Source organism: Mastomys coucha, unplaced genomic scaffold (assembly GCF_008632895.1).
Source record: "Mastomys coucha isolate ucsf_1 unplaced genomic scaffold, UCSF_Mcou_1 pScaffold7, whole genome shotgun sequence".
NCBI lineage: Eukaryota > Metazoa > Chordata > Mammalia > Rodentia > Muridae > Mastomys > Mastomys coucha.
Window position 1 is genome coordinate 93,590,075 of NW_022196913.1, and position 25,772 is coordinate 93,615,846.

Consider the following 25,772-nt stretch of genomic DNA (forward strand, 5'->3'; position numbering starts at 1 on the left):
CTCTTCCTCCTCCTCCTTCTTCTCCTTCTTCTTGGTTTTTTGAGACAGGGTTTCTCTGTAAAGCCCTCCTTGGCTGTCCTAGAACTCACTCTGTAGACCAGGCTGGTCTTGAACTCAGAAATCCACCAGCCTCTGCTTCCCAAGTGCTGGGATTAAAGGCATGCACCACCACTGCCCAGCATGAAATTATTTCTTAATAAATAATTACGTAATCCACTGTTCTTATTATAGTGGCCAAAGCCGATCAGTCAATTTAAGCTCACTAGAATCTACTTGATTAAACACAACAAATAAAAGAGTAATAAATGAATTTAACTACAAAAAGTTTATGGATGTTTTAGCACCGTGAGTCATGGTCCAAGTCTTTTTTATATCAGTCTTTCCCAAAGAATGTTCCATGGTGTTCTGCAGGGCGCTCATAGCAGTTGCACAACAAAATGAGTTAATAGTCAACTAAATTTGGGAAATGCTGGCTTACACATTCATTTTTATCATAGGCATCTTAAAGTATTTAACAAAATAGTACATCTGTCTTCTAAATGAGACTGTAATAATCAGGGTTTTCTAAAAACCTTTTTAGAAAAGTATAAATTAGATAATATTTGTGTATTTTATAATAGATTTTTTGAGACTTAACTTATACTTTTTAAATATATATGTGTGTCTGCCTGAATGGATGTTCATATACCACATGCATAGAGTGCCCATGTATTCCAGAAGAGGGCATTGGATTCCCCTGAACTAGACAGTAACTGGAGTTACAGCCAAGTGTGAGCTACTGTGCAGGTGCTGGGAATTGAACTCTGGTCCTCTGGAAAAGCAGCCAGTGCTTTCACCCATTGGGCATTTCAACAGCCCCAACTGATGAGTTTTTAATGATAGGAGTTTGTGAAACACAATTTCACATCTTGAACAATAAAGACAATAAGCTTTGATAAGAGAAACTCAGTCTCCTCCTTTAAGTAGCAGAAAGCCTAGATAAACAGCAGGCAATATTTCAGGTCTAGATTATTTTTATTGGGATGTAATTAAAATTTACTATAACACATTTGATTAGTTTATAACTCTCTGAAGGCTGTTAGAGGGACAGAGATGTTGAATCGATTTCCTGCTGGTTTTTTTTTTTTTCAGATTGTTCATCACTGCCATAAATGATAGAAAATTATAGAAAAATCCAAAGGTGTTTTTGAAGTTTTGCACAAACAGTCAGCATTAAACACCAAAGCACTTTGAAGAAAGCCTTAGATGTCAGTCTAATCTGATGGGAATTTTCCAATTTTCTTCATTGAATCAAACTGACTTTTAAGTAGGCAGGCAGTGAGCACTCGCTTCAGCATCCCGAGGCAGGGGCAGCCAGATGTAAGATGATTAAGTTGTTCAGGATGCAGAGGACAGCAGTGATGGCAGGGTGGTTAATAGCATTCAGCCAGCTCATGGGCCCCGCTGTACGTTCAAGAGGGCAGTCTTTTTGAAAACCGAACCTGATGTTGAGAAATCTGCTTTCTAATCTTTCTCTTAGGTAATTAATGTGATAGAGTGCTATCGTGAAAGTCTTTCATGCAGACAGAAAACACTGAACATGACAATAGCAATTACATTATACACGTACCATGTACATTATATTGTACATGTATTTCAAATGTTGTTACCATCTGATATGTATGGAAGTGTGCATGGTATGGTAAATATTTATAACCAAAATTAAAAAAAAATTAATGTCTGTCTTTTAACAATCTTGATTGTCGCTAATAAAAGTTCTCAGTGAATACAGTTACTTGCAGCTTAGTATGGATTATCGTTCTGTTTTATTACAGGGGGAAAAACCAACCAGATGGCTCTCCAGAACAGTGCAACCAAAGCCATTATTCAAGGCCTCCTGCCAGAGCAGAATTACACAGTTCAACTTATCGCCTACTATAAAGACAAGGAAAGCAAGCCAGCTCAAGGCCAGTTCAGAAGTACGTATTGACAATCTTTAAGTACCACCTGCGGCTCTGCGCTTAAAACAGTAGATGTATGAGGCGGGTTTTGAGAGAAAGTCTTTTCACATTTGTGAGTCTACCTGTCCACAGGGACAGGCGACATGTTTGAGATCCCACATGGTCCAGAAGCTATTATGATGTTTTTAGGTCTTAGTATAAGTTAGTCCCGCCTCTCCTCAAGTTTTTACTCCAGTCTTCCAACTCCTAAATTGCTACAGCGGTACCGAAAATGACGTCACTTAAGGTCTATTGGAAACAGGAAATGAGCGGAGGAGCCGCAGTCTGGTTCATTTGAGTCAAAGCTTTGCCATTGATAATTTCAAGAAGTGTTCCATGCCGGGTGGTGGTGGTGCATGCCTTTAATACTAGCACTTGGGAGGCAGAGGCAGGTGGATCTCTGAGTTCGAGGCCAGCTTGGTCTACAGAGTGAGCTTCAGGATAGGGAGGGCTACACAGAGAAACCCTGTCTCGGGGTGGGAGGGGGAGAAGAAGTGTTCCAATGGAGCAGCAGAGGAAACCCCAGGCCTTGGAAAACTTGCCCATTGTCTGTTGAAAGCTGCTTGTTCCCACCCACTTTTCTCTGGTGGGCAGTCGCTGAGTCTGCCAGCCTTTCTGTAGACAAAATGTAAGGATTAATGATATGATTTAGCTGTTACCGATGTGGGTGAGGTAGGGGGTTTTGCTCTGTTCAGGTAGAAATGAGGTTCTTTTTGCAGGGCCCTCTTTCCTCATCTGTATTTCTCTGACAGTCCTGTTCCCTGTACGATAGAGCTCAATTCAGCCTGGTTTCCCTGCCTTGAAAACTCTCATGATCACACGGTGGTCATGAGAAGGACTTTTGAGACTCGGATTCTTTCTGAGCACACTTTTTTTGATACATAAATAATCTTTTTTCCTTTTTTCGGATTGTAAGAGCCGAGAGCAGCCCTGGTGCTCGTGAATGCATTACTGTGACCCTGCTCTGCTCTGGTGTCCTGGTGCTCACTTCCACCCCTGTCCTGTTCCCCACACTCCTTGCCTCTCTTCCGTTTCCCTCTTCTTCCCTCCCCTCATTCTTCTTTTGAGACAGGGTCTTGCTTTGTAGTTCAGGCTAACCTAGGACCCACTAGGTAGCCCAGGCTGTCCTGGAACTTGTGAGTCTCCTGCTCTTTTGTCCCCACTCCTCTTTTGCATCACCACACTTGGTGCGACAAGTTGCTTCTGATTTTGTTCCTACACGAAGGTAGCAACATTCGTTATAATTTCTGTGTGAACTTGTGGCCCTACTTCCAGAGGGACTTCTTTTTTAAAGTTCAAGTCTAAGCTGGTGCTGTGGTCTGTTTTGGAAGGCTTCCAAACCATCCACTTCTCTCTTTAGAAGTATGTTCCACTGGCCTCTGCTTGACTCAGCCTGCCTATCTCAACATAAGTGCTCCCCTTCTGGGAACAGAACTGCAGATCCCCACATCTGAAATTACTCTCATTATACTCTTAGCGTTTCTTAACCCAAATTTTCCTAATACTAAAGTGACAGATGTATTTCATTTTAGAAAATGTAAGTGACCTGGATTTACAGTCCAAGTGTGGGTGGGGTGAAAGATGTAGATTTGGAAATAATCCACAAAGGATGAGATTTTAAATGGTTGGATTTTAGAATTATAGTCAGAGTATTTAGAGATGCTGGGCAACTTTACTATAAAGTCATGTTTCAGGAATGGAAGGAGGAGAAGAATCCAAAGAAGAGAATATAAAAGATAGGATCGTGGAATAGGAAAAAAATTGGATTGTGTCTTTGCAAAAACTGAGAACAAAGATTTTTAAAGAGGCAGGATGCTGATTAAGGAACCAAAGATAGGGTCTAAAAATGGATACAAAATTAGATTATCGAATCGAGTAAGGTTAAAGTATCTTATAATTTTAATTACTCCTCTACTCCAGAATTAAATCTCTTGGAATCGGAAAGATGAGAAGGTTTTAAAGTCAGGGTTTCTTTAACTGAAGAGATAGGCCCTGAGTAGATGTCAGGTCTTGGAACCTTTCAGCACAGACACAAAGGCCAGTGGGAAGGATGAGGAGCGGTGCTACAGAGACAGGGTTAATAGGAGCATCTCCTGGAGAAGATGGCAGGGATGCTGGCAGAGATGCTCATCTCCCCTGTGCAGCTGACCTACAAACACATCTGCTCACTTCTTTCAAGGGCGTGAAATAATTAAGTGAAATATCTTGCCCTTGGCCTTTTTTGCATTTTTATAGCAATATATATGTATATATATGTATATATATACGTGTGTGTGTGTGTGTGTGTGTGTGTGTAGACATACAATATGACATTTGGTGAAGGCCTTGAAATCTTTGGACCACTTTAGAAGCCAAGCAATGGCAGGCAGGCTGTTGTAGAGTGTCAGGCATTCAGTACGGTAGAATATTCAGCTAATGATTCAGGTGGATATGAGTGTACCAAAGGAGTAGGAGTAATTGTTAGCCCCTGAATATTGCCTTTCTGAAGCGACAGACACTACCATCTAAGTATCAAGTCTACATTTTTTGGCATTTTTATTAGTAAAGATTAATTATATGTAATGGGTTTCATTATGACATTTCATATATGTACATCTTTGATCATATTCATCTTCTTTCAATGTCCTACTTCACTCCCATTGATTCCCTTCCTCATTCCTACCAGACCCCTTACACTTCAATGCCTTTTCCTTTTCTTCTTTTTTTTTGATAACCCAATGGGTTTCACCAGGGTTGCCTACAGGACCATGGGTGAGAGGTTGTTTACAGGAACACGGACACCTTAACAGCTGTTTACACCTGTCAAGAAAATGTTAGAGAAACATTTTTTTTTTAAAAAAAAAAAGTTTGGGAGGAAAAATTATGGAGTTCTCTACCTTCTCCTGAAGACATAGCAATTACATACAGGATTGCCCACAGTTACTATCTTTCTACAGTGGGAGCCAAATTCATACATTGAATCCAGAGACATGAGGCTAAGGCCAATCAATGTTTATTGATTTTATAAGCTATGGTTTAGCATCTTGGCTTTTCATTCTTTTGTGTATGCAGATGGGATAATCATGTCAGTTTTACAGCTGTTTTGAAGTGTTAAATGGATTTGATGCCTTTGTCCACAGTGCACACTTGACTTAAGTACTTTTCATATCTTAGGACTAGGTTGAAGAAAAATGTTCTAACACGTGAGGAGGAGTTTGTACCGTGGTAGTAATGTCTGTCATTACTTTTTGGTTTTGCAGGATTTTAGTTAAACACAGTGATTATACATATTTGTATATATTTAAAACATTAATGCCACATGTTCTTTTCTTTCCTTTCCTTCTAGTTAAAGATTTAGAGAAAAGAAAGGATCCAACAAAGCCCAGAGTCAAGGCTGTGGACAAAGGAAACGGAAGTAAACCAACTTCACCAGAAGGTCAGATGTGTGCTTACCTCACTTTGGGTGTGGCTGGCTAAAGGGCAGACAATACATACAAAGTAGTCTGGCCGATCAGCAGAGATGTACAATCTGTTATGAAAATGGCCATTGGCTCTTTTCTTCCCACCTTTCCAATGACTGTCAGCATATGGGTGGGGGACCTTTCCATTCACTCTCTACAACCAACCAAGCATACACATGAAGCCTGTCTGGTTATATTCCTTGCTGTATCTGTTACATCTTCACTTTAGGGGCTCTCCTTATGGATACTGTGGGCAGGAGTCCATGGTAAATGGTCTATTCCACTCTGTTCTCGTCTGTGCCCCTCCTCCACTGTGTTACGTATTTTTAAAACTATCCAAGTGCTGCCCATGCTGGGTTCCATAGTTTGATGTATAACGTTAATATTTTGTATTTTCCACAAGGCTGTCTTCTTTAATCCACGACTTAAGTCATTAATTTTAAACATGTGGCGATCTTAAGCATATTCATTTGTTATTAGTGACTGACTTTATTGCATTGTCTTCAGGGAACGTGGTATGCAGTGATATTTTTTAAAAGTTTGTTGAGATATTTTATTACTTAAATATGGCCAATGGTTAGATTCGTTCCACATGTCCTTGAGAAAAATGTGTTTTAATTTTTCCCACTAATGTTGGTCCATGTCTATTTGAAACTGGTGATTTTCAATACTCGTAATGCTGGTGACGTATATAATGAGAGCTATAATTTCTAGGTACAATTTACTTTCGTTATTTATAATGATCGTTTTTATAATTAGTTGTTCAGTATTCATATCAAAGCTTAAGTAAAATAAATGCAGTTATACCCTCTTTATCGTATATAGTATTTATAAAACCACCCCTTCTTGCTTTTTATACTGCCACTGTATCTGTGTCCCCAGGTTTATTGTGAGCAGTATTATGGTGAAGACTGAGTGGCTTTTAAATATTCTATCTTGCAATTACTATATTGATTTCTAACTGTGTTCACTTATGTTTGCTGAAATTACTGATAATTTTGGATTTATTGCTTATTTCCTTGCTTCGTATTCCTTCTCATTTTTCATATTTTTCCTCCTCTATGTATGGTCTCTGGTCTCTTTATATCTGCCTTACCCTTCTCCTGGCCTTGGAAGGATTTCCTTCTTTTGTGTTACTTCGATATGACGGTATTGAGATTTAACATGCATATGGAATCTTAACAAGGACTACAGCAATAATAGCTTTAGAATGTCTCAACAGCTCTTACAGTGCTGTCTGCGTATCACACCATTTTCTGTCTACCAAGTGTTTTCTCCTGCTCTGTTTTTGTTACCTTTTGTATTTTATCTCATGCCAATTTCACACAGTCCCTATAAGCCTGGTTGTTTTAATGTCTATAACTTCCAGGTGAGACATATGACTCTAAATTCTTCTATTCACACATGCAACCCTAGAATATCATTCTAGAATTGCTCATCTGTACATGTTGCAAAATATGTCTGTAAACTAACATTTGATATTTTATTAAAGTGTGTGGTATAGAAATGAAGGTTCAAAAAATTCTGAGAACCAGGCCTGATTTCATAGGTTCGTAATTCCGGATAATTTGGAAGCTGAGGCAGGAGGATTGCAAGCTCAAGGCTTGCCTGGTCTGCAGCATGAGTACAAGGCAAGCCAGGGTAGCTTAGTGAGACATTGTCTCAAGATAAAGAGCAACAACACCAAACGGGGTCAGGATGTAGCTCAGTGGCAGAGTGTGTGCGTAGGATGAGGCAAAGTCTGGATTAACGCTCTTCTCCATTCACTATGCTTGGTCATTCATTTTTTTTTGGTTTTTTTTTTTTTTTTTTTTTTCGAGACAGGGTTTCTCTGTATAGCCCTGGCTGTCCTGGAACTCACTCTGGAGACCAGGCTGGCCTCGAACTCAGAAATCCGCCTGCCTCTGCCTCCCAAGTGCTGGGATTAAAGGCGTGCGCCACCACCGCCCGGCTTGGTCATTCATTTTTATTATAGTCAGGTTCAGTCAAGTCTGTAGACTACTGATGTGCTTCCAAAAGTCAAAAGTTAAATAAAGGGCAATAAAAAAGTATCAACCCCTCCAGCTTTACTCATCCTAAGAACCAGTCCAGTCTTTCTTTTCTTTTATCTCTCTTGGGGTGGGGTGGGGAAGTGCTGGGAAGTGAGCCCACCCAGGACCTTCAGCACGCCTGGCATATATTTTTACTAGTGACACCCTTAACACTCAGTTCATCAGGTTCTGACTTACATGTTTCTGCTTCTTTTTGGAAAAGAACATTTATTAGCATTTTAATGTGGTATTTTTTTAAGTTCTCAGATAATATTTGGATTAACATTCTTTGCCTGTCTATGCTTAGAGAATATTTGATATTCAAATCTATGGATTCATGTGGCTTCAGGATGTATTAGTTCTAGCTCTGTATTACCTTCTCTATTCTTTGCCTCAGTACATATGAGTTTTGGAAGCACAATATAGGCCAGCTTTAGGGCAGGAGGAGAAACCTGAGCGGAAGCCACTAACCAGTTACTCAAGGTCCCTCCCAAGACTTAGCATCAGCCCCTTCCAGAATGAGGTAGTCCCATGATTCACATCAAACTATGTTGTTCTTTGTTTTCGCTATAGTCTGTTATCTTCTGGAATGGGTATCTATACTACAAATAGCTCAGAGACAATTAGTCATATTTCAAAATTTTAGCTGAAATGCAAGGAGCTAGGATGTCTATGTAAAATTTCTGTGCAGTGAAATAATTACTTGTTTTTAATGTACTGTCCAAATTTCTTCAGTACTTAAAAATCAGCTTGCAAACAAAAGTGGTATTTGCCTCTGAGCACAATGTTGGCACATGGACACGAATGGTTATTTCTCCATGGCTGTCCAAACAGCTTTCTCTAGTTATTTTTGGCATTTTGCATAGGAACATAGAATGAGATTGGAAAAGATTATGGGCCAGATAAGAAAAGAAGCATACAGTTTCTTTCTTTTCTGCTAGGTTTTTTTCAGTTAAGGCCATCAAGTCTCTCTTGTCCTATCCATATACTAATGGGGCTGGACCATGCCTAGCTTCTGATATCAGGCAGGAACAGGAGCGTTCACATGATAGAAACTCTTTTTGTTGTTGTTCTCTGTACTAAAGAGAGAAGGGATGGAACTAGAACTCCCATTTTCTTTCTTTTTTATTTTTTTATATTTTTCTCAATATAATAGACCTCTGATTTTCTAAAGAAAAAATCCTAAAAGAGATGAGATGTGTCATTCTTTCCAAAATAACAATAGACCATGGGCTAAGCCAAGTCCTCTGCTATTTTTTAAGTGATGTTTTATTGGGGCCCAGCTTTGCTCATTCCTGACAGACTGTCTGTGGCTGCTCTCCCACAGTACCAGAGTTGGAGTGTTTTAGAGGAGATCATATGGCCAGCAACGACTCATTTCCCATCTTGACCTCTTCAGAATGTAATTGTTGATTCTTGCTTTAGAGTGGTTAAAACTTTCCAATGTTTAGTACTAAATCCCTTGCTAAGTTGCTTTCTTCTCTGAGACCTTTTGGTCTGTTCTGCTATTTCCAGTCTGAGCTGCTTAGGATGTAATCTCACTTACGAATCTTCAAAAAGTTCCATTTCTTCTGTGCCCACCCACATAGGTCTTTTGTTTTTAACCTGAAACATGAGAATGCCTGAGTTAGCTGTGAAGATTGAATGAATTATTGTAAGTTAAGTACCTAGAACACAGTGAATACTATTTAAGCATTTATTATTATTATTATTATTATTTTTTATTTTAGATATTTTCTTTATTTACATGTAAATTTCTCCTTTCCCAGTTTCCCCTCCAAAAAACAAAGAAACAAACAAAAACAACAAAAACAAACCCCTGTTGCCTCCCACTTCCCCATGTCTGCCACCCCGCCCTCTCCCACTTTCTGGCCCTCGAATTCCCCTACACTGGGGCACCGAACCCTCACAGGGCCGAGGTCCTCTCCTCCCATTGCTGATCGAATTTAAGCATTTATTATTAATATTAGACTGCTCCAAGTTGAGCATGGTGGTACAAGCCAGAAATCTCAGCACACAGCTGAGTTTAGAGGATGACTCTGAGGCCCGCCTAGGTTACACAGTGAATGCTGGGATAACCTGGGCTACATCTTGTTTAAAACAAACAAACAAACAAACAAATAAACACACACACAATAATGAAATCTTCCAAATATTAGAGAGTATACTTATAATAGGTCAATCTCTATTTCTCTCTGTTCTTCCCCCCTCCATCTTCCCCCTCTCCATCTTTGAGAAAGTCTCATTACTCTATGCTTGTCTCAAATTTGCTATGTAGCTGAGGCTGGCCCTTGAACTCCTGACTTTCTAACTCCTAACTCCCCAGTGCTGGGATTGTAAGTGTTTGCCATCCTACTTGGCTAAGAGGTTTATCCTTTATGTTTGACAGTAACTGCACACATAAGATTTGATACTTATCAGTAGACTGGGCAAGCACTGAGGTATCTCCTGGGGATTAACTGATGTTCACGGTTAGCAGATGTCTACCCTCATGGAGCTTGCATAGACCAGTGCAGCACAACACAGGTTTCCACTGGCTTCTACAGATGAGGAGCCAGCTTTGAACTATGCAAGCTAATTATGTTTGGATACAGTTAGGACCTCTGACGACTTTCAAGGCATATTTTCACATCCTAACCTCACTTTCAACACCTTTAAGGTTCTTAACACATAACTGAGAGACTGATTAAAAAAAAATTATCACCTTTCCACTACTTTTCCAGGGCTCATGCATGCCAAACTCAAGATTGTGGATTCATCTTGGAAATAATGGGTCTATTTGGGATTTATACTTCAGCTAGACAGGGTACAAAAATCAGTTAGAACACAGGCATATAGGTGGGTTTTTAGGTAAGGACAGGATCAATTCTGACTCCATTCCTATAAGTGGGGCATAGATGTTGCCTTAGTTAGGGTTTCTATTGCTGTGAAGAGATACCATGACCATAGCAACTCTTATAAAGGAAAACATTTAATTGGGCCTGGCTCACAGTTTCAGAAGTTTAGGCTGTTATCATCATGGTGAGAACCATGGCAGCAAGCAGGCAGAAATGCAGGTGAATAGAAGAGCTGAGAGTTCTCCATCTTGATCTGCAGGCAGCAGAAGTGAATGTTATACTGTATTTGGCTTGAGCATTTGACACATCTAAGTCTGTCCACCGTGATGCACTTCCTCCAACAAGGCCACATCTAATAGTTTCAGTCTCTACAGGCCTATGGAGGCCACTTTTATTTTTAAAGCGTTTATTTATTTTATGTATATGAGTACATTGTAGCTGTGTTTAGACACATCAGAAGAGAGCATCGGATCCCATTACAGATGGTTGTGAGCCACCATGTGGTTGCTGGGAATTGAACTCAGGACCTCTGGTAGAGCAGTCAATGCTTTTAACCACTGAGCCATCTCTCCAGCCCTTTTGGGAGGAGGCCACTTTTATTCAAACTACCACAGATGTGGATTAGACCATTGCACCCAACTGCAGGAAACATGAAAAATTTGTTAGTGGGCAATTATGTTGTTTTTTTTGAACATCATAATATATACTTACACACATTTTAGATATCTTTATATTTGTACATATGTGTATGATGTGTGTGTGTATGCATGATGCATGTATGTGTATGAGCATAACCTCATAGTGCATGTGTGGAGGCTAGGGGACAACCTGTATTTCACTTTTCACTTTTCACCTTATTTGAGCCAGGGTTTCTCGTTCTTGTCTGTGTATGTCAGGTTAAGTGGCCAGTGAGCTTCCTTGGCTTGTTCTGTCTTTTATCTTGGTATAGGAGAGCTGGAATAACAGGTGTGTGCTGCCTACCATGGTACCATCCCCCAGCCTCTAGGTATTCCAACTCAGGTTCTCTTGCTTGCTTGGCAACACTTCACCTGTTGAGCTGTTCCCACACTGCTACTTACATTAATGTTGCAGGCACAGGTCTGTTACCTTGGTTTCTGATGCAACTGAGTGCAGTTAACAAGAGATACAGGAAGTGGTGGCTAGCAGGACACTGCAAATATTCTATAGTAAACTCCTATGAATAGAGAAATACACTGTCAGAAACTGATACATTCCATGGTAAACACAAACCTCAAGCATAGTCACTTATCAGCATTCTCAAATATTTTTCTCAGTATTTAGTCTGTGTGTTGTATTTTGTAAGACTGGTCATGCAGTCGGTTTGGAGTCCACCAGCATCATCACAAACAGATGAGCCATGCATTGCACTTTGTTTTGATGGTAGTGATCTTGCTAGATGACAGAAATGTTTCAGTACTTTTGTTGTTTTGTTTTGTTTTCAAGACAGGGTTTCTCTGTTTAGCCCTGGCTATCCTGGAACTCACTCTGTAGACCAGGTTGGCCTTGAACTCAGAAATCCACCTGTCTCTGCCTCCCAAATGCTGGGATTAAAGGCATGCGCCACCACCGCCCAGCTGTTTCAGCACTACTGTAGAGCATATGGGACATGGTGTTGCATATATCAGTTATGGACTGAAGTGTCCCTGGGCAATGCATGCTTGTGTTTCAATCACTGTTGCATCTAGGGCCCCAGTCCAGTATTAACTGCTCTCCCTTGCTTTCCCATATTCTACCTTTGATTTCTTCTGGGATGGCTTTATTCATAGGGAAGTTTCCAGAGGTAATTACAAAGGGCCTGGGGGTTCTCTTCAAGAGAATTACATGGTAGCAAGAGATTACAGTCTCATAATGAAGAAGGCTTGAATAATCCCTTCCTTCCTTCCTTCTTTCCATCTTCCTTCCTTCCTTCCTTCCTTCCTTCCATCTTCCTTCCTTTCTTCCATCTTCCTTCCTTCCTTCCATCTTCCTTCCTTTCTTCCATCTTCCTTCCTTCCTTCCTTCCTTCCTTCTGTCTTCCTTCCTTCCTTCCATCTTCCTTCCTTCCTTCCTTCTGTCTTCCTTCCTTCCTTCCTTCCTTCCTTCTGTCTTCCTTCCTTCCTTCTGTCTTCCTTCTTTCCTTCCATCTTCCCTTCCTTCCTTCCTTCCTTCCTTCCTTCCTTCCTTCTGTCTTCCTTCTTTCCTTCCATCTTCCCTCCCTCCCTTCCTTCCTTGCATTACTGAGGATTAGTCCTAGGGACTCAAGCACACTAGACAAGCACTCTTCTTTTGAACAACACCTTTAGCCTAGTTATTTTAGAAGCTGTCTCAAGAGGAGTTCTAATGGTCTACTCCATTCATATGTTCATTCCTGAATCAAGTGCCATGAGCAAGGAGACACAGGAATCTCATTGGCCACATCAGGATGTACAATGATTGGATCAAGATTAACTGAAAAGAAGATGCAGATGTAGCTCTGTGGGTAGAGGACTTGCCTAGCATGTACAAAGCCCAGGGTTCAAACCTCATAAAACTGGGCATGGGAATCATGTCTGTAATTCTAGCACTTCAGAGACAGGATGATTAGAAGCTTGAGGCTATCTTTATCTATATAATAAGTTCAAAGCCAGACTATTCTGTGTATGACTCTATCCTAAAAACAAACAAACAATCAAACAAACAAAAAGCAAAACAAGATAAAATCAACTAGCTGAGCTGGGTGGTGGTGGTGCACACTTATAATCCCAGAACTCAGGAGGCAGAGGCAAGTGGATTTCTGGATTCCAGCCTATAAGTTCCAGGACAGTTAGAGCTACACAAAGAAACCTTGTCTTGAAAAAACTAAAACAAACAACACAAACAAACAAACACAAACACAAAAAACAAGTAACTGAAATAAACAGCTTCAGAATGGACTTGGGGAAACACACACACACACACACACACACACACACACACACACACACGCATATTCACTAGAGGAAGTTGTATTTTATGATTTTCTGAAAATTTCTAACATATGTTATTGTCTTAAGTAAATTGTTTTTTGCACTGCATTAGTTACTTTTCCTTGCTGTGACTAAATACATGACAAGAATAAACTTAAGGGAAAAGGGCTATATTGATTTTGGCCGTCATGGTGGGGATGGCGTGATTGGCACATGGCACGTGGCAGTGGAAATGTGTGATAGCTCGTTTCTCACATTGCTGTGGATCTGGAAACAGAGACAGGATAGGAGGCGAGATCAAGCTATAGTCCTTCAGCATCACTTCCAGACTACTTCCTCCTATGCATCTCTGCCTTCTAAAGCTCCTGCAACTCCCAAAGCTAGCAGGGGATCAAGTAGACAAAGATAAACCAGCCTTGGGGGACATTTCCCATGCAGACAGTAACAGTCACCCCATGGAAGGATTGAAGATAAACAAACAACAACCAATCAACCTTGTAGACATGTAACTTGCCCATTTAGCTCTGCTTTGTTTTAGATGCTCCTGACTTTAGGAGAGTGAAGCTTTCTTTGCAAGACTGGTTTAACACATGTGTCTTCCTTCAGTGGTGTGAGACAGTCTTCAAAGGGACAAAACTGGTTCTTAGAGCAGAGGCTGAACTTTTCTTTTTACTCCTTCTATGTTCACAGCTTAGCTATACATATAAACAGTTCTACAGTACGTGGCATCAGCATTTCATGAGGAGGTATTCTGACAAACAACCAGTCTGGAAGGTCTTCTCACGGGAAGATAACTTTATAAGGTCGGGAGACCCTGACCTATTGCAACAAACGTGCAGTGAGAGGCTCGCTCTCATTTCAGCCTCTTTTTGCCCCTTTTTCGCCTCTTTGTGCTTTCCCTAATGTGTTCTTGAAACACACAGGCGCTGCAAAACTAGTGAGTCAAGCTCAAGGCAGTAAATGCTTTGTGCACTTCCTGGAGTCAGAGTGGCCAGACTCAGCAAGACATCAGAAGAGGAGCAGCTTCCAGCTGAATTTGGGAGAATAAACAGAAGCATTATTGCATGGGTAGTTTTTGTCTCAAAATTTATTTTTTTCTTCTTACTGTCTTTGTTATTGTGCCAGCATGGCTTAGACAGCATTCAGGTTTGGGGTCAAATAGTCCCTGAAATACCATCCTCCTCTGCTTTCTGTCTAGTTGTCTTGGAAAGTTTAACCCTCTAAGCTCCAACTTTGTTTTACAAATGAACGTAATAAGCACTATTAGTATGTAGGGCTGTGGAGGGCAGTCAACACTATCATGTCTGGTTTATATTAGACTCTTAAGGAAATTATATTTCTATTCTTGCTGTGTGTGTGTGTGTGTTTGTGTATGTGTGTGTGTGTGTGTTTTAAAAAGAAAATACAGTCATGCCTCAGTATCCTTGAAGACAGACTCTAAAAGGCCTTACAAATACCCAAACTTAAGCATGCTAAAGTCCCTTAAATAAATAAAATTTTAAAATGATCTCAACATGAGTATATAATAAACATATCTGCCCATGTGCTTCAAATCATCTTTGGATTATTCATAGTACCTGGTAGAGTAATGTAATAGAAATAGTTGTTATACTGTATATCAAGGGAAAAGGAGAAATGTTCAATATCGATACAATTTTTAAAGTCCTTTGGCTGAATCTGTAGCTGGGATCTGTGTCTTTAGAAGACTGAGCAGATCAGCAACACTGACTGTACTAGTGTCTCATGGCTCTTCTAGAACTGTCTCTGGATAGTTTGGCTTGTTGTGGACTTAAGGACAGAAGTTCTGAATCCGGGAGAAGACCTAGAGAGGTTGTGTTCATTAAAAAGTATTTAATAAATACAGCAGAAAGAAAACAATTCTGCTTCCCTTCCCCATCTGTGGTAGGAGTTATAGGTTATACATTCTTTTAAAAAGGAGGCAAGATCAGCCAGTCAGTAACCACTGAGCCCCATACTCTGTTTGCCTGTTCCTTAGATGGATCCAAGTCCACCAAGAGGACAAGGGGATCAGACTTCTAGTGTTAGACCTCCAGATTTCTCATTCCTCCTCTTCAACCCTTGGCATTTAACAAACTTTGGACACCTTCTTTTCCTTGGACACTTACCACTTTCAACTCTTAAATCCTACAGGAGTCAAAAACTCCTAGCTCCATGCAAAGTAAACTTTCAAATTTCCACAGTTGAGAAATAAGTTGTAACACTTAAATCAGCTACTTTGTTACTGTGAGTACTGTTAGTGACTTTGGCATAGTCCATCTCTTTTCAGAATGGTGGAGCTCCTCTGATTAGTACCTAAATTCTCATCTAAAAATATTCTAGAATTCTCTATATCTGTCCCTGCAGAGTTAACTATTGGCATCAAAAGGAGCAGATGTTTTGGGGTTAAAGTTGTCAAGGATTCCTTATTATTAGTGAATTAGTCATAGGTACTGCTGAGTGAATGAGTTCATAACTAAACAACTAGAACAACTAAAGTAAGTAGACAGCCCTGTATTCAGCAAAATATCTGTATGATTGCAGAGCCACATAATTTAAGACAAGCCGAAAACAAATGGGACTGTTACTCACTGGCTCTACACCTTGAGAAAACAGCATCTGAAAACTGTTGCTGAACTCAAATAATTCTACTCAAATGGTCCTGGTGGTGTCCTCACTCACTACCTGCTGGGTTCTTGATTCCCAAATGAAAGACACACACTCAGCCTTATATTTTAATATGCTTTAAACAACTCAATGGCTAGGGTACCTCCAAACTTCCACATGGCTAACGTACTCCCTCCGATATTCCTGAGTTATTACTGAAACCTACATTGCATCTTGGCTGCTTTGGACCCAGACCTGCAGCCCTCTTGGGTTGAGTTCCCCAGCACCTACATGTTAGCTACATTCTTTGTCCAGCACACCTCAAGTGTAGCTTTTACTCCTTTCCCAGCATGGCAGCTCTCCCTCTTCCTGCTCCTTCCTTAGTCTCTTGCCTGGGAATCCTAAAGTCCAGCCTCTGTCTCTCTGCCTAGCCATTGTCCCCTGCCAACTTTATTTATCAATCAAAATCAATTGGGAGGCAGGGTCCCTCAGTGTCTTACATGTGGAGGTGCAGATTCTTGTGCAATTTGAGGGGCCAAATTAACATAATACATGCAGCATTCGATCAAATCCACAACAGAAACAGAGCTGATAAGACAAAATAGCCTTTCTCGACTCACTGTCGAAAAAGCTGGGAAGTAACTGTGTAAGTGTAAAAATGGATATTTAAAGCTGATGTCATATAAACTATGTTAGGGAGCATCCTGTTTTCTCAAATCAATACATTTTAGGTATCTTTGTTGTGGTAGGTTCACTTTTGAGAGGGTAGATAGTCTCTCTCTCTCTCTCTCTCTCTCTCTCTCTCTCTCTCTCTCTCTCTCTCTCTGTGTGTGTGTGTGTGTGTGTGTGAAAAGTGAGTAAAATTGGAGGTGTTGGGGAAGGAATAACTGTGTGGGCATGAAGTGAGGAATAAATACATACAAGTCAAGAGTGGTAGAGATCAGTAAAGTTTTGCAAAGCACAATCAATAGTTTAGCTCAGTTTCATGGTTGGGGAGGGAGCAGTACTCTTAGGATTTAGCTTTGGAAGTTATTGGAGAGCCAGATAATTAGGCCAAAGAGAAGGTATTCGAGGGCTTTCAGTTGTTCCATCATTTCTTTCCTCCATCTCATTTTTTTTAAACACACACACACACACACACACACACACACACACACACACACACACACACACAAAACCTGCACATCAAGTCACTGCAGGATTCGTTGCACCCACTCCCACTGAAGCTAGGCAAGGCAGTCTGTTTAGTGGCACGGGATCTACAGGCAGGCAGGCAGGCAGGCAGGCAGGCAATAGACTCAGGGACATCCCCTGTTCCAGTTGCTGGGGGACCCACATGAATACCAAGCTGCTCATCTGCTACATATATACAGAGGGCCTAAGTCCAACCAGTGTTCACTCTTTGGTTGGTGATTCAGTCTCTGTGATCTCCAGAGGGTTCAGGTTAGTTGACTCTGTTGGTCTTCCTGTATAGTCCCTGTCCTCTTTGAGTCCATAGTCTTTCTCTCAACTCTTACATAAGACTCCCTGAGCTCTATCTAATGTTTGGGTGTGAGTTTCTGCATTTTTTTCCCGTGGGATGCTGGGTTGGGCCTCTCAGAGGACAGTTATGCTGAGTTCCTGTCTGCAAGCATAACAGAGTATCATTAATAGTGTCAGGGATTGGCTCTTGCCCATGGGGTCTCGATTTGGGACAGTCATTGGTTAGCCATTTCCTCACACTTTGCTCTGTCTTTTTTCCTGCACATCTTGTAGAAAAGACACATTTTGAGTTGAAGGTTTTGTGGGTGGGTTGATGTTCTTATCCCTCCACTGGGAGTCCTGGTTACAGGAAGTGTCTACTTCAGGATTCACATCCTCTACAGCTAGGTATCTCAGCTAGAGTCACCCCTATAGACCTTTTGTTGCCTCCCCCCTCCCAGGTCTCTGGCACATCCCAGAGACTGCCCCCCCACCAATCTCCCTTCTCTCTCCCCCATTCTCCCTACATAGGATTCTCCCACCCTGCTCCCCTCCCCATCCCCTCTTCCACCCAGTTTCCTCCTCCCATCAACCTCCAATATCTACTTTCTTTCCCCTTTTGGGAAAGATTCAATCATCCTCCTTTGGGCTTTCCTTGTTGTTTGGCTTCTTCAGGTTTGTTGGTTATAGCATGGTTATCCAGTACTTAATGGCTAATATCTACTTATAAATGTATATATAGCATGCATGTCCTTTTGGGTCTGTGTTACTATGTAGCTCAGGCTGGCCTTCAATGGATGAGAATCCTCCTGCCTCACTCTCAGGTTCTGTGTTTACAGCTATGCATCACCATGCTTAGCTCATCTGTTTTAGTTAACAGTGATATTGCTGCTCCCCAAAGCAGACATCCTGCCTGTAATTGAGTTGAGATCTGTCACCCATACACTCCTGTGGGCATATTAAAAACTCCTAGTCCCTCTTCTAAGGTGATAGCCCTTTAAGTACGGAAGCAGCTGTCTTCTCCCAGGACCCAGAGAGAGGAGAACGTGATGACTGTGCTGTTTATAGGGCTGTCAGTTATTGTTATGATTCAGGACTCTGAGTGGTGGCTGAAATATTCTCTTGGCTGTGATGCTGTGCCTGGGCTTCACATTCCTGCAAGTTGCTGTGGTGTTATGCATTACGGGTCGATTGTAGGACAAATGCCTATTTGCGTTTGATTTTATGCTATGTATAACTCCACATGAGGGGAGTTTGACAATTTTCCTTCCCTCTTTTTGTCTGACTCTGCCCATCTCTGTCTCCTTCCCCTTCTCTCTCTTTCTCTTTTCTTTTATGATAGTATTTGAAGTGAATCTGGCTAAGTTATCCAGGCTTTGTAGTCAGCTCTACCTTTGAATTCAGACTTTCCATTTTCTCAGTGTGTGGGGAGTGAGCAGAGTTCCTACCCTCTCTAGTTACTCAATCTCTTTTCTATGAAGTAGGAAGAACACTTACTGTGTAGGATCCATATTCATCTTTAATTAAAAAGACATTTGTAAAAGAAATTTATGAGGAGCAGGCATACAAAATCATGGAAGCAGCTAGCCTGCAGGAGACTCAGGAGACAAGAACAGAGTAGTTTTCTTTCAAATCTGAAGGCTGGAGCTGATGGTGTCAATTCCAGACTAAAACCCAGCAAGCTCAAGGCAAGCAAAACTGCTGCCCTAGAGGGTCTAGATGGCTGGCAGAAGGTCCCTCCTAGTTTGTCTTTGTCTCTATTCAGGTCTACTCAGTTGATTATGGAGGCCTACACTCAGAAGACAGAACAATCTGCTTTAGTGTCTCATCAAGAAGGAAAACTTCCATAGACATATATAGATTAATGATTGTTCAAGTGTGTAGGCAGTCATAGCTCAGTCACAATACATATATCATAAAGGATAATGGACATAAAGCAATTGATATTCATTTCTGCACAGTGCTTTTCTAAGAAGTAAGACATTCCAGGAAGAACTAAGGTGAGGCTAGGAAGAGAGTACTGGGGAGTGCTGTGTTAGATCATTGATCAAGAATGCTGTGGTGACTGACTTAGTTATCTACTTGATTGGGTTGGGAAGTATCTAAGAGCACGTTAATGCCTTGTGCCCATGATGGTGATGTTAAAGCCAATTAGATAAGGAGAGGACTCTGACTTCATCAACAGGTAAATTCCTTGATGGATTCACAATATGATGGCACAGTGGGGAGGAAATAAAAGGCAGAAAGCAGAGACAGGGTTTGCTTGAAGGATATGAGTCAGTGGGGCTGTCATGTTCTGAGTTATTTCAGGTTCTGATTCTTTACTGGCCTCTGTGAAAAGAGTGTTCCTGCCTTTTCCTGTCATTCCTACACAGTCTTCACAGACCTGTAAAACCAGTTCCGGTCAGTGACTTACCAAAGTAACAGAAGCAAACCAGAACACATGTTAACTGGGTTTTATTGGTGTCAACTGGATTTTATTGGGGCTAAAATCTGAAGATCAATTTCAGAACAATTGATAACATTCTGTTGAGATATCCAATTTGTGAGGGCAACCATAGCATTCCTTCGCCGTTTCCCAGCTTTAACGTGTTTCTGTGCATGGTTTGGTAAATGCATGCTGAGGAGCTTTTCATCTTGAGAGCAATTTGTAAGTGTCCATACATCTCATTTTTGCCAGTAAAGCGAACACAAATTATATTTCTCTATGCCCACTAAAATAATTAAGTTTTTATTTGTTCACCCATTGGCTGTTATTTCTTGGGTTTGGTTTTTTTTTTTTTTTTTGAGCATCTGCCTGTGGTTCTTTATTCTTGAGAGTCATGTGTTCCAGTTGTCCCCGCTGTGTGATGTTTCTTCCTGTTTACTGAGACAGGGTTTCTCTGTATAGTCCTGGCTGTCCTGGAATTCACTTTGTAGACCAGGCTGGCCTTGAACTCAGAAATTTGCCTGCCTCTGCCTCCCAAGTGCTGGGATTAAAGGAGTGGGCCACCACCACCGTGCTGTTTCTTCCTGTTTGTAATTTATCACTCTTCTTATCATTCAGTTTGTTTGTGTGAGACAGTCTCTCCCTATAGCCCAAATCCCAGGAGTCCTCTCACCTCAGTTATGTGTTTATGGATCTTACGCATGAATTTTAGTTTTTCTTTAAGATGTATTGTTAATGTGAACAACTTTTCAAACTTTAGTTATCAACATTTGAACTCATATTACATTTTATATTATACTATGATGAGTTATAACTTATTTAATTTATGAGTGTTCTTAATCAAGAGGATATTTTTATTGGAAACCATGCAAAAAATAGTAAACACAAGCTTCCCCACTCTTCTGGATAAGGGATTCCCAGTCTGTGGTCTTTTCTAAACCTAGGAAGGTAGCTCAGTGGGAGAGTGCTTGCCTCAGAGTGTGGCCCTTGGCTCAATGCCTAGCATTTCAAAAACAGGCAACAAAAAAGCCCATGAAAGTGTAACCAAAAGGAAAATTCTAAAAAAAAAAAAGTTTGTACATTTCCCCAATTATTTAATATTTGTAGACGTTTTTGAAAGAAACAAAACAACACCATTTGTGAGTAGGCATTCCTCATTTAGAAACTAGTAAGAGTGGGTTCTTGAAGCATAATAAGATAACCACTTATCCAGATCATGTCCAAAACCTAGGGAATTTCCCTTCCACAAATTGTGAAAATATCTGCTTTAGACTTAAGTTACAGGAGGGCTGAGTCTCAAATGCAAAGCTGGTATCTTTCTTCTATTAAATAAGGGGAATTTAGGGCCAAGAATGTAAATAATACCTCTGGATTGAGTTGTGCTATTGAGCTTCCATTATGATGACTGGAGTAGTCCATTGGCAAATACATTTTCTCTCGTCTGGTAAAAAGATCTGGGTCTTCCATGCATATTTATATCTGGAAAAAAAATCAAGCTCCTTTAAGCAAATGTGGTGTAGTGGATGCAAAGACAAATTTGTTAAACTGCCTGTCTCTTCTGCCAGCCATACTAGTACAGCCATCTTTTTTTGTCAGTTATTTATTTATTTATTTATTTATTTGCACTCCAGATTTTCCTCCCCTCCCCACTGATCCACCCTCCGACTGTTCCACATCCCATACCTCTTCCCTACCTGCTGTCTCCACGAGGATGTACCCACCACCCATCCCTCACCCAACTAGACCTCTAAACTCTCTGGGGCCTCCAGTCTCTTGAGGATTAGGTACATCTTCTCTGACTGAACCCAGGCCCAGCAGTCCTTTGCTACATATGTGTTGGGGGCCTTATATCAGCTGGCATATGCTATCTGGTTGGTGGTCCAGTGTTTGAGAGACCTCGGGGCTCCAGGTTAATTGAGACTGATGGTCCTCCTACAGGGTTGCCTTCCTCCTCAGCTTCTTCCAGCCTTCCCTAATTCAACCACATGGTTCAGCAGTTTCTGTCCATTGGTTGGGTGCAAATATCTGCATCTGATACTTTCAGCTGCTTTTTGGGTCTTCCAGAGTGTGTTCATGAATAGACCCCTTTTTGTGAGTTCTCTATAGCCTCAGTAATAGTGTCAGGTCTTGGGGCCTCCCCTTGATCTGAGTCCCACTTTGAGCCTGTCACTGGACCTTCTTTTCCTCAGGCTCCTCTCCATTTCCATCTCTGCAGTTCTTTCAGACAGGAGCAAGTATAAGTCATAGTTTTGACTGTAGGATGACAACCCCCTCCCTCACTTGATGCCCTGTATTCCTGCTGGGTGTGGGCTCTTTGAGTTCCCTCTCCCTACTGTCTGTCATTTCATCTAAGGTCCCTCCCTTTGATTCCTGAGAGTCTCTCACCTCCCAGGTCTCTGGTGCATTCCGGAGGGTCTCCCCAACCTCCTTCCTCCCTAGGTTGCCTGTTTCCATTCTTTCTGATGGCCCTCAGGGATTCAGTCCTTTTCCCTCACCCAATACCAGATCAGGTTGCCCTCTCCCCTCAAATTCCCGTCTACTTTCCCTCCCAGGTACATTTTGCTTTTTCAGTTCTTCAAAATTTCATACACATATATGATGGGTCTTGGCCCTATCTACCCCTCCCCTCCAGCTCCAACCTTTCCTGATACATCTCTGTCTCCAATTCATTTATTTTTGACATAACCCACTGGATCCAATTAGTGGTGCCCACATGCACATGGGGGTCGTGTCAAACACTGGGGTACGGACAACCTATCAATGGCCACCTGTTCAAAGGAAAGTGGCTCTACCTTCTTCAACAGCTATAGACTAACTCAGCTAGGGGTGGGTATCAGGAACCCCTCCACACTCTATGCTGGAACTTGGACTTGTTTGATCTTGTGCAGCCAGCCATAACTGCTCTTAGTTTATGTGTGCAACTGCCACGCCATTTCCAAAGATATCATTTCAAGCACACGCCCCCATCCTTTGGCTCTTAAGTTCTTCTGTTCTCTCTTGCTCCATCTTCCTTGAGCCTTGGAGAGGGAGGTTGCTATTAATATTGTCTGTGGCTGAGTACTCACAGTTGCTTATTCCCAGCAGTTAGGAAATCCTGCATTAGCTACTCCCCAGTGCCATAAGTGGCTTCTCTGACCCGAGAGCAGCACAAATCTATTAACATAAACATGAATATTTCCAAGGCAGCTCGACAACATGTCTATTTAGCAAAACATCCATAGATTCTCCCTTCAGGGCAAATGACTTTCCTAACCATGGGTTTTAATGATACCATACTAGGTATGAATTACTTCCTGTGCAGTAGACCTTGAATTCAATCTATATAGCAGTTGGGATCCTCAACCCATAGAGTTGCCATTGTTATACCAGTGAGCACATCCTGCTGATGGCTCGGTTCTTTGATTGTGATTTTTTGCATATTGGTTTTCAATATACAAATTATATTTCAAATATTGTTCTGTTGTAATATTAATGTTAAGACATTAAATCAAGTAGACATTTTCTGGTCTGGAAAAAAAGTAAAAACATGTATAAACACACACACACACACACACACACACATGCACACGCACACGCACAATCACTTCTATTTTAGTATAAAACCCAGCAAAGATGAACAAAATTGAAACATTAAGGACACTAAAAGGCCATAATATTTTTAAGGATTTATAAACCACATTAGGAATGTACTACCATCTTGGCTCTCTATGAACAGAGGTGGGTTTCAACTCATCACCCATGGACCTGTGCTAACTCAGGTATCCATCTGTTTTGTGGAGACAGGTTCCCTCTCTGCTTCCCCAGCATCCCTGCAGTGGGTGGTCACCAACCATCCATGACGGTCAGATCCTGGGGGTGCCACGCCAACAGCTTGCTGTTATTTATGGATTATTATGTGAAATACTCACTGAACTATTGAAAACACCAGTTACTTAGCTATCATTATGAGTAAAATCTTATTTTCACATAGAAACATTATGAAAAGCCACAGCAACAACAGTAACACCAGCAAGAGCAGCGGCAGTAACAACTTCAACAACAACATCAACACATGAAATAGACTTGGGGGAGAGCATTGGGTCCTTCCCCAACTTTCTCTTTTTTAGACTAACATATCACTTAATCAAAGGTCTCTGTACCATTTTTAGCTTAAACACCTAGCCTAGGCTTATCTTACCAGGCAGGTAAGATATCTTTGCACTTTCTAGCGGTCAGCCCATCCCAGGAAGATGACCCTTACTGACACTGTTGAGACCTTTCCTGGAAAGAATTTCCTACAGGCTGAAGCCCAACGCTGGAAGATTCTGTACAGACATCACTTTCTAAAGCACACAGCAGGGTGAGTTGCCAGGTTGGCTTGAACCTGACAACACTTTGCTAACTGTTTCCAGAACCCTCAAGTCTGCTGCCAACCATTACTACAAATTTTTCCTTGGAAGAATGCATTTAAGAGGAGAGTTATAAAAAGAAAAAAGATGGCAGCTTTGATGGAACTTTAGTGTGTTCTTAGCACCAAGTTATCTGAACGACATTGAAATTGTCTCCCACTGTTAAAAGTTCTGACAGTAACACACGCCCTTTTATGGTTTGCACTTTGCAGAAGTAAAATTCTTCTGTGAGACTCCGGCCATTGCTGACATTGTCATCCTGGTGGATGGATCATGGAGTATTGGGAGATTCAACTTCAGGCTAGTGCGGAATTTCTTGGAAAACCTGGTCACAGCATTCAACGTGGGCTCAGAAAAGACAAGAATCGGTAAAACTTTTGGGCCACAGAAGCTAGTTGCTATTGAAAATTTCTGAGAAGATTCTTAATAAACTCAGAAACCCTTTACAAAGTTACCTTCAAAGTTACAGGATTAACCACATGGGTGTTCCTGAAAGCAGATTTTCAGATCAGTAAACATCTATTCTTAACAATTTGATATTATCCCTATTAAAGTTTCCAATAGATGCCATTATTTACTTTACTATTGAATATATTAATTCTTTGGAAACTCTCTCTTCTCTTTACTATTATTAATAATAAAGCTTTAGAGCATAGCTGCAATAAGAATTTGTCACACAGTATTATCATCTGTATTTAAAAAAACACTCAAGTCTGGGGAAATGTTGAATTGAAAAGCTGGAAATAATATTTTGGCAATGTATCTTTGTCAAGGTAATTCTAGGTAAGATAAAAAAAGGAAAAAAAGAACCAGAGTGAGCGGGGCTGGAGTGAGTAGAGCTGGAGCAATAAGGAAAGAAAGAGAGAGAGAGAGAGAGAGAGAGAGAGAGACTCCTGTAAATCTTTGTGTCATATTATGAGCAACATGATAATATATTTTCTATAAAAGTTTTATAGTTATAACCTTTAAATAGTCACTAAGGACTATCATTTCTCTGAGAAGAAGACAACAAATAAATCTAGAATTTTTATCTGCACATGACTGACATTTTTTTCTTTAAAATGCCAAATACCTTATTATTTGATAGCTTATAAATAACTAGAAAATATGTAAACTCCCTCCACTTCTGGATACATCCAAGTAGAGTTCTTTAGCTGATGCCAGGACTTCTCTTTAAAAGCACACAGCCAGGTAAAGAGACGAATGTTAGACTGATGAGGCCCTTACTCAGCTGCTTTCTTGAGTAGTCATGGGATCCTAAGTTGCACATAACTTATTGGGTTGCTTTCTCTTCCTTCTTTTCCAGGCTTGGCACAGTACAGTGGGGACCCCAGAATAGAGTGGCACTTGAACGCCTTTAACACAAAAGATGAGGTGATTGATGCTGTCCGAAGCCTTCCATACAAAGGAGGAAATACCCTAACAGGTATGTTTTCTTCAGGACACATTCTTAGCTAAATATCTTGCCAAAGAGCAACTGTATTACCTTATTTTGCTCCTTTTTAAGAGATGACATAGTGTTTTCTTTCTTCTTTCCTTCCTTCCTTCCTTCCTTCCTTCCTTTTTTATTTCCTTCTCTCTTACCATGTAACATTAAAAAATCTTAGAGGGCTACTTTATCAAACAGGATTAAGATCCAATCCAATCCAATCCAATCCAA

At 40.9% G+C, this 25,772-nt stretch overlaps 1 protein-coding gene across 3 annotated transcripts in view; it reads left to right on the forward strand.

The window, feature by feature from the left end:
• Window positions 1–25,772, forward strand: part of Col14a1 (collagen type XIV alpha 1 chain) — a 224,054-nt gene that overhangs the window by 38,558 nt on the left and 159,724 nt on the right. For all 3 annotated transcript variants that reach the window (XM_031359565.1, XM_031359566.1, XM_031359567.1), the window contains exons 4-7: window positions 1,815–1,958; window positions 5,305–5,394; window positions 24,325–24,480; window positions 25,419–25,538. In XM_031359565.1, the coding sequence (XP_031215425.1) occupies window positions 1,815–1,958; window positions 5,305–5,394; window positions 24,325–24,480; window positions 25,419–25,538 (510 nt within the window). The remainder of the gene's footprint in view (window positions 1–1,814; window positions 1,959–5,304; window positions 5,395–24,324; window positions 24,481–25,418; window positions 25,539–25,772) is intronic.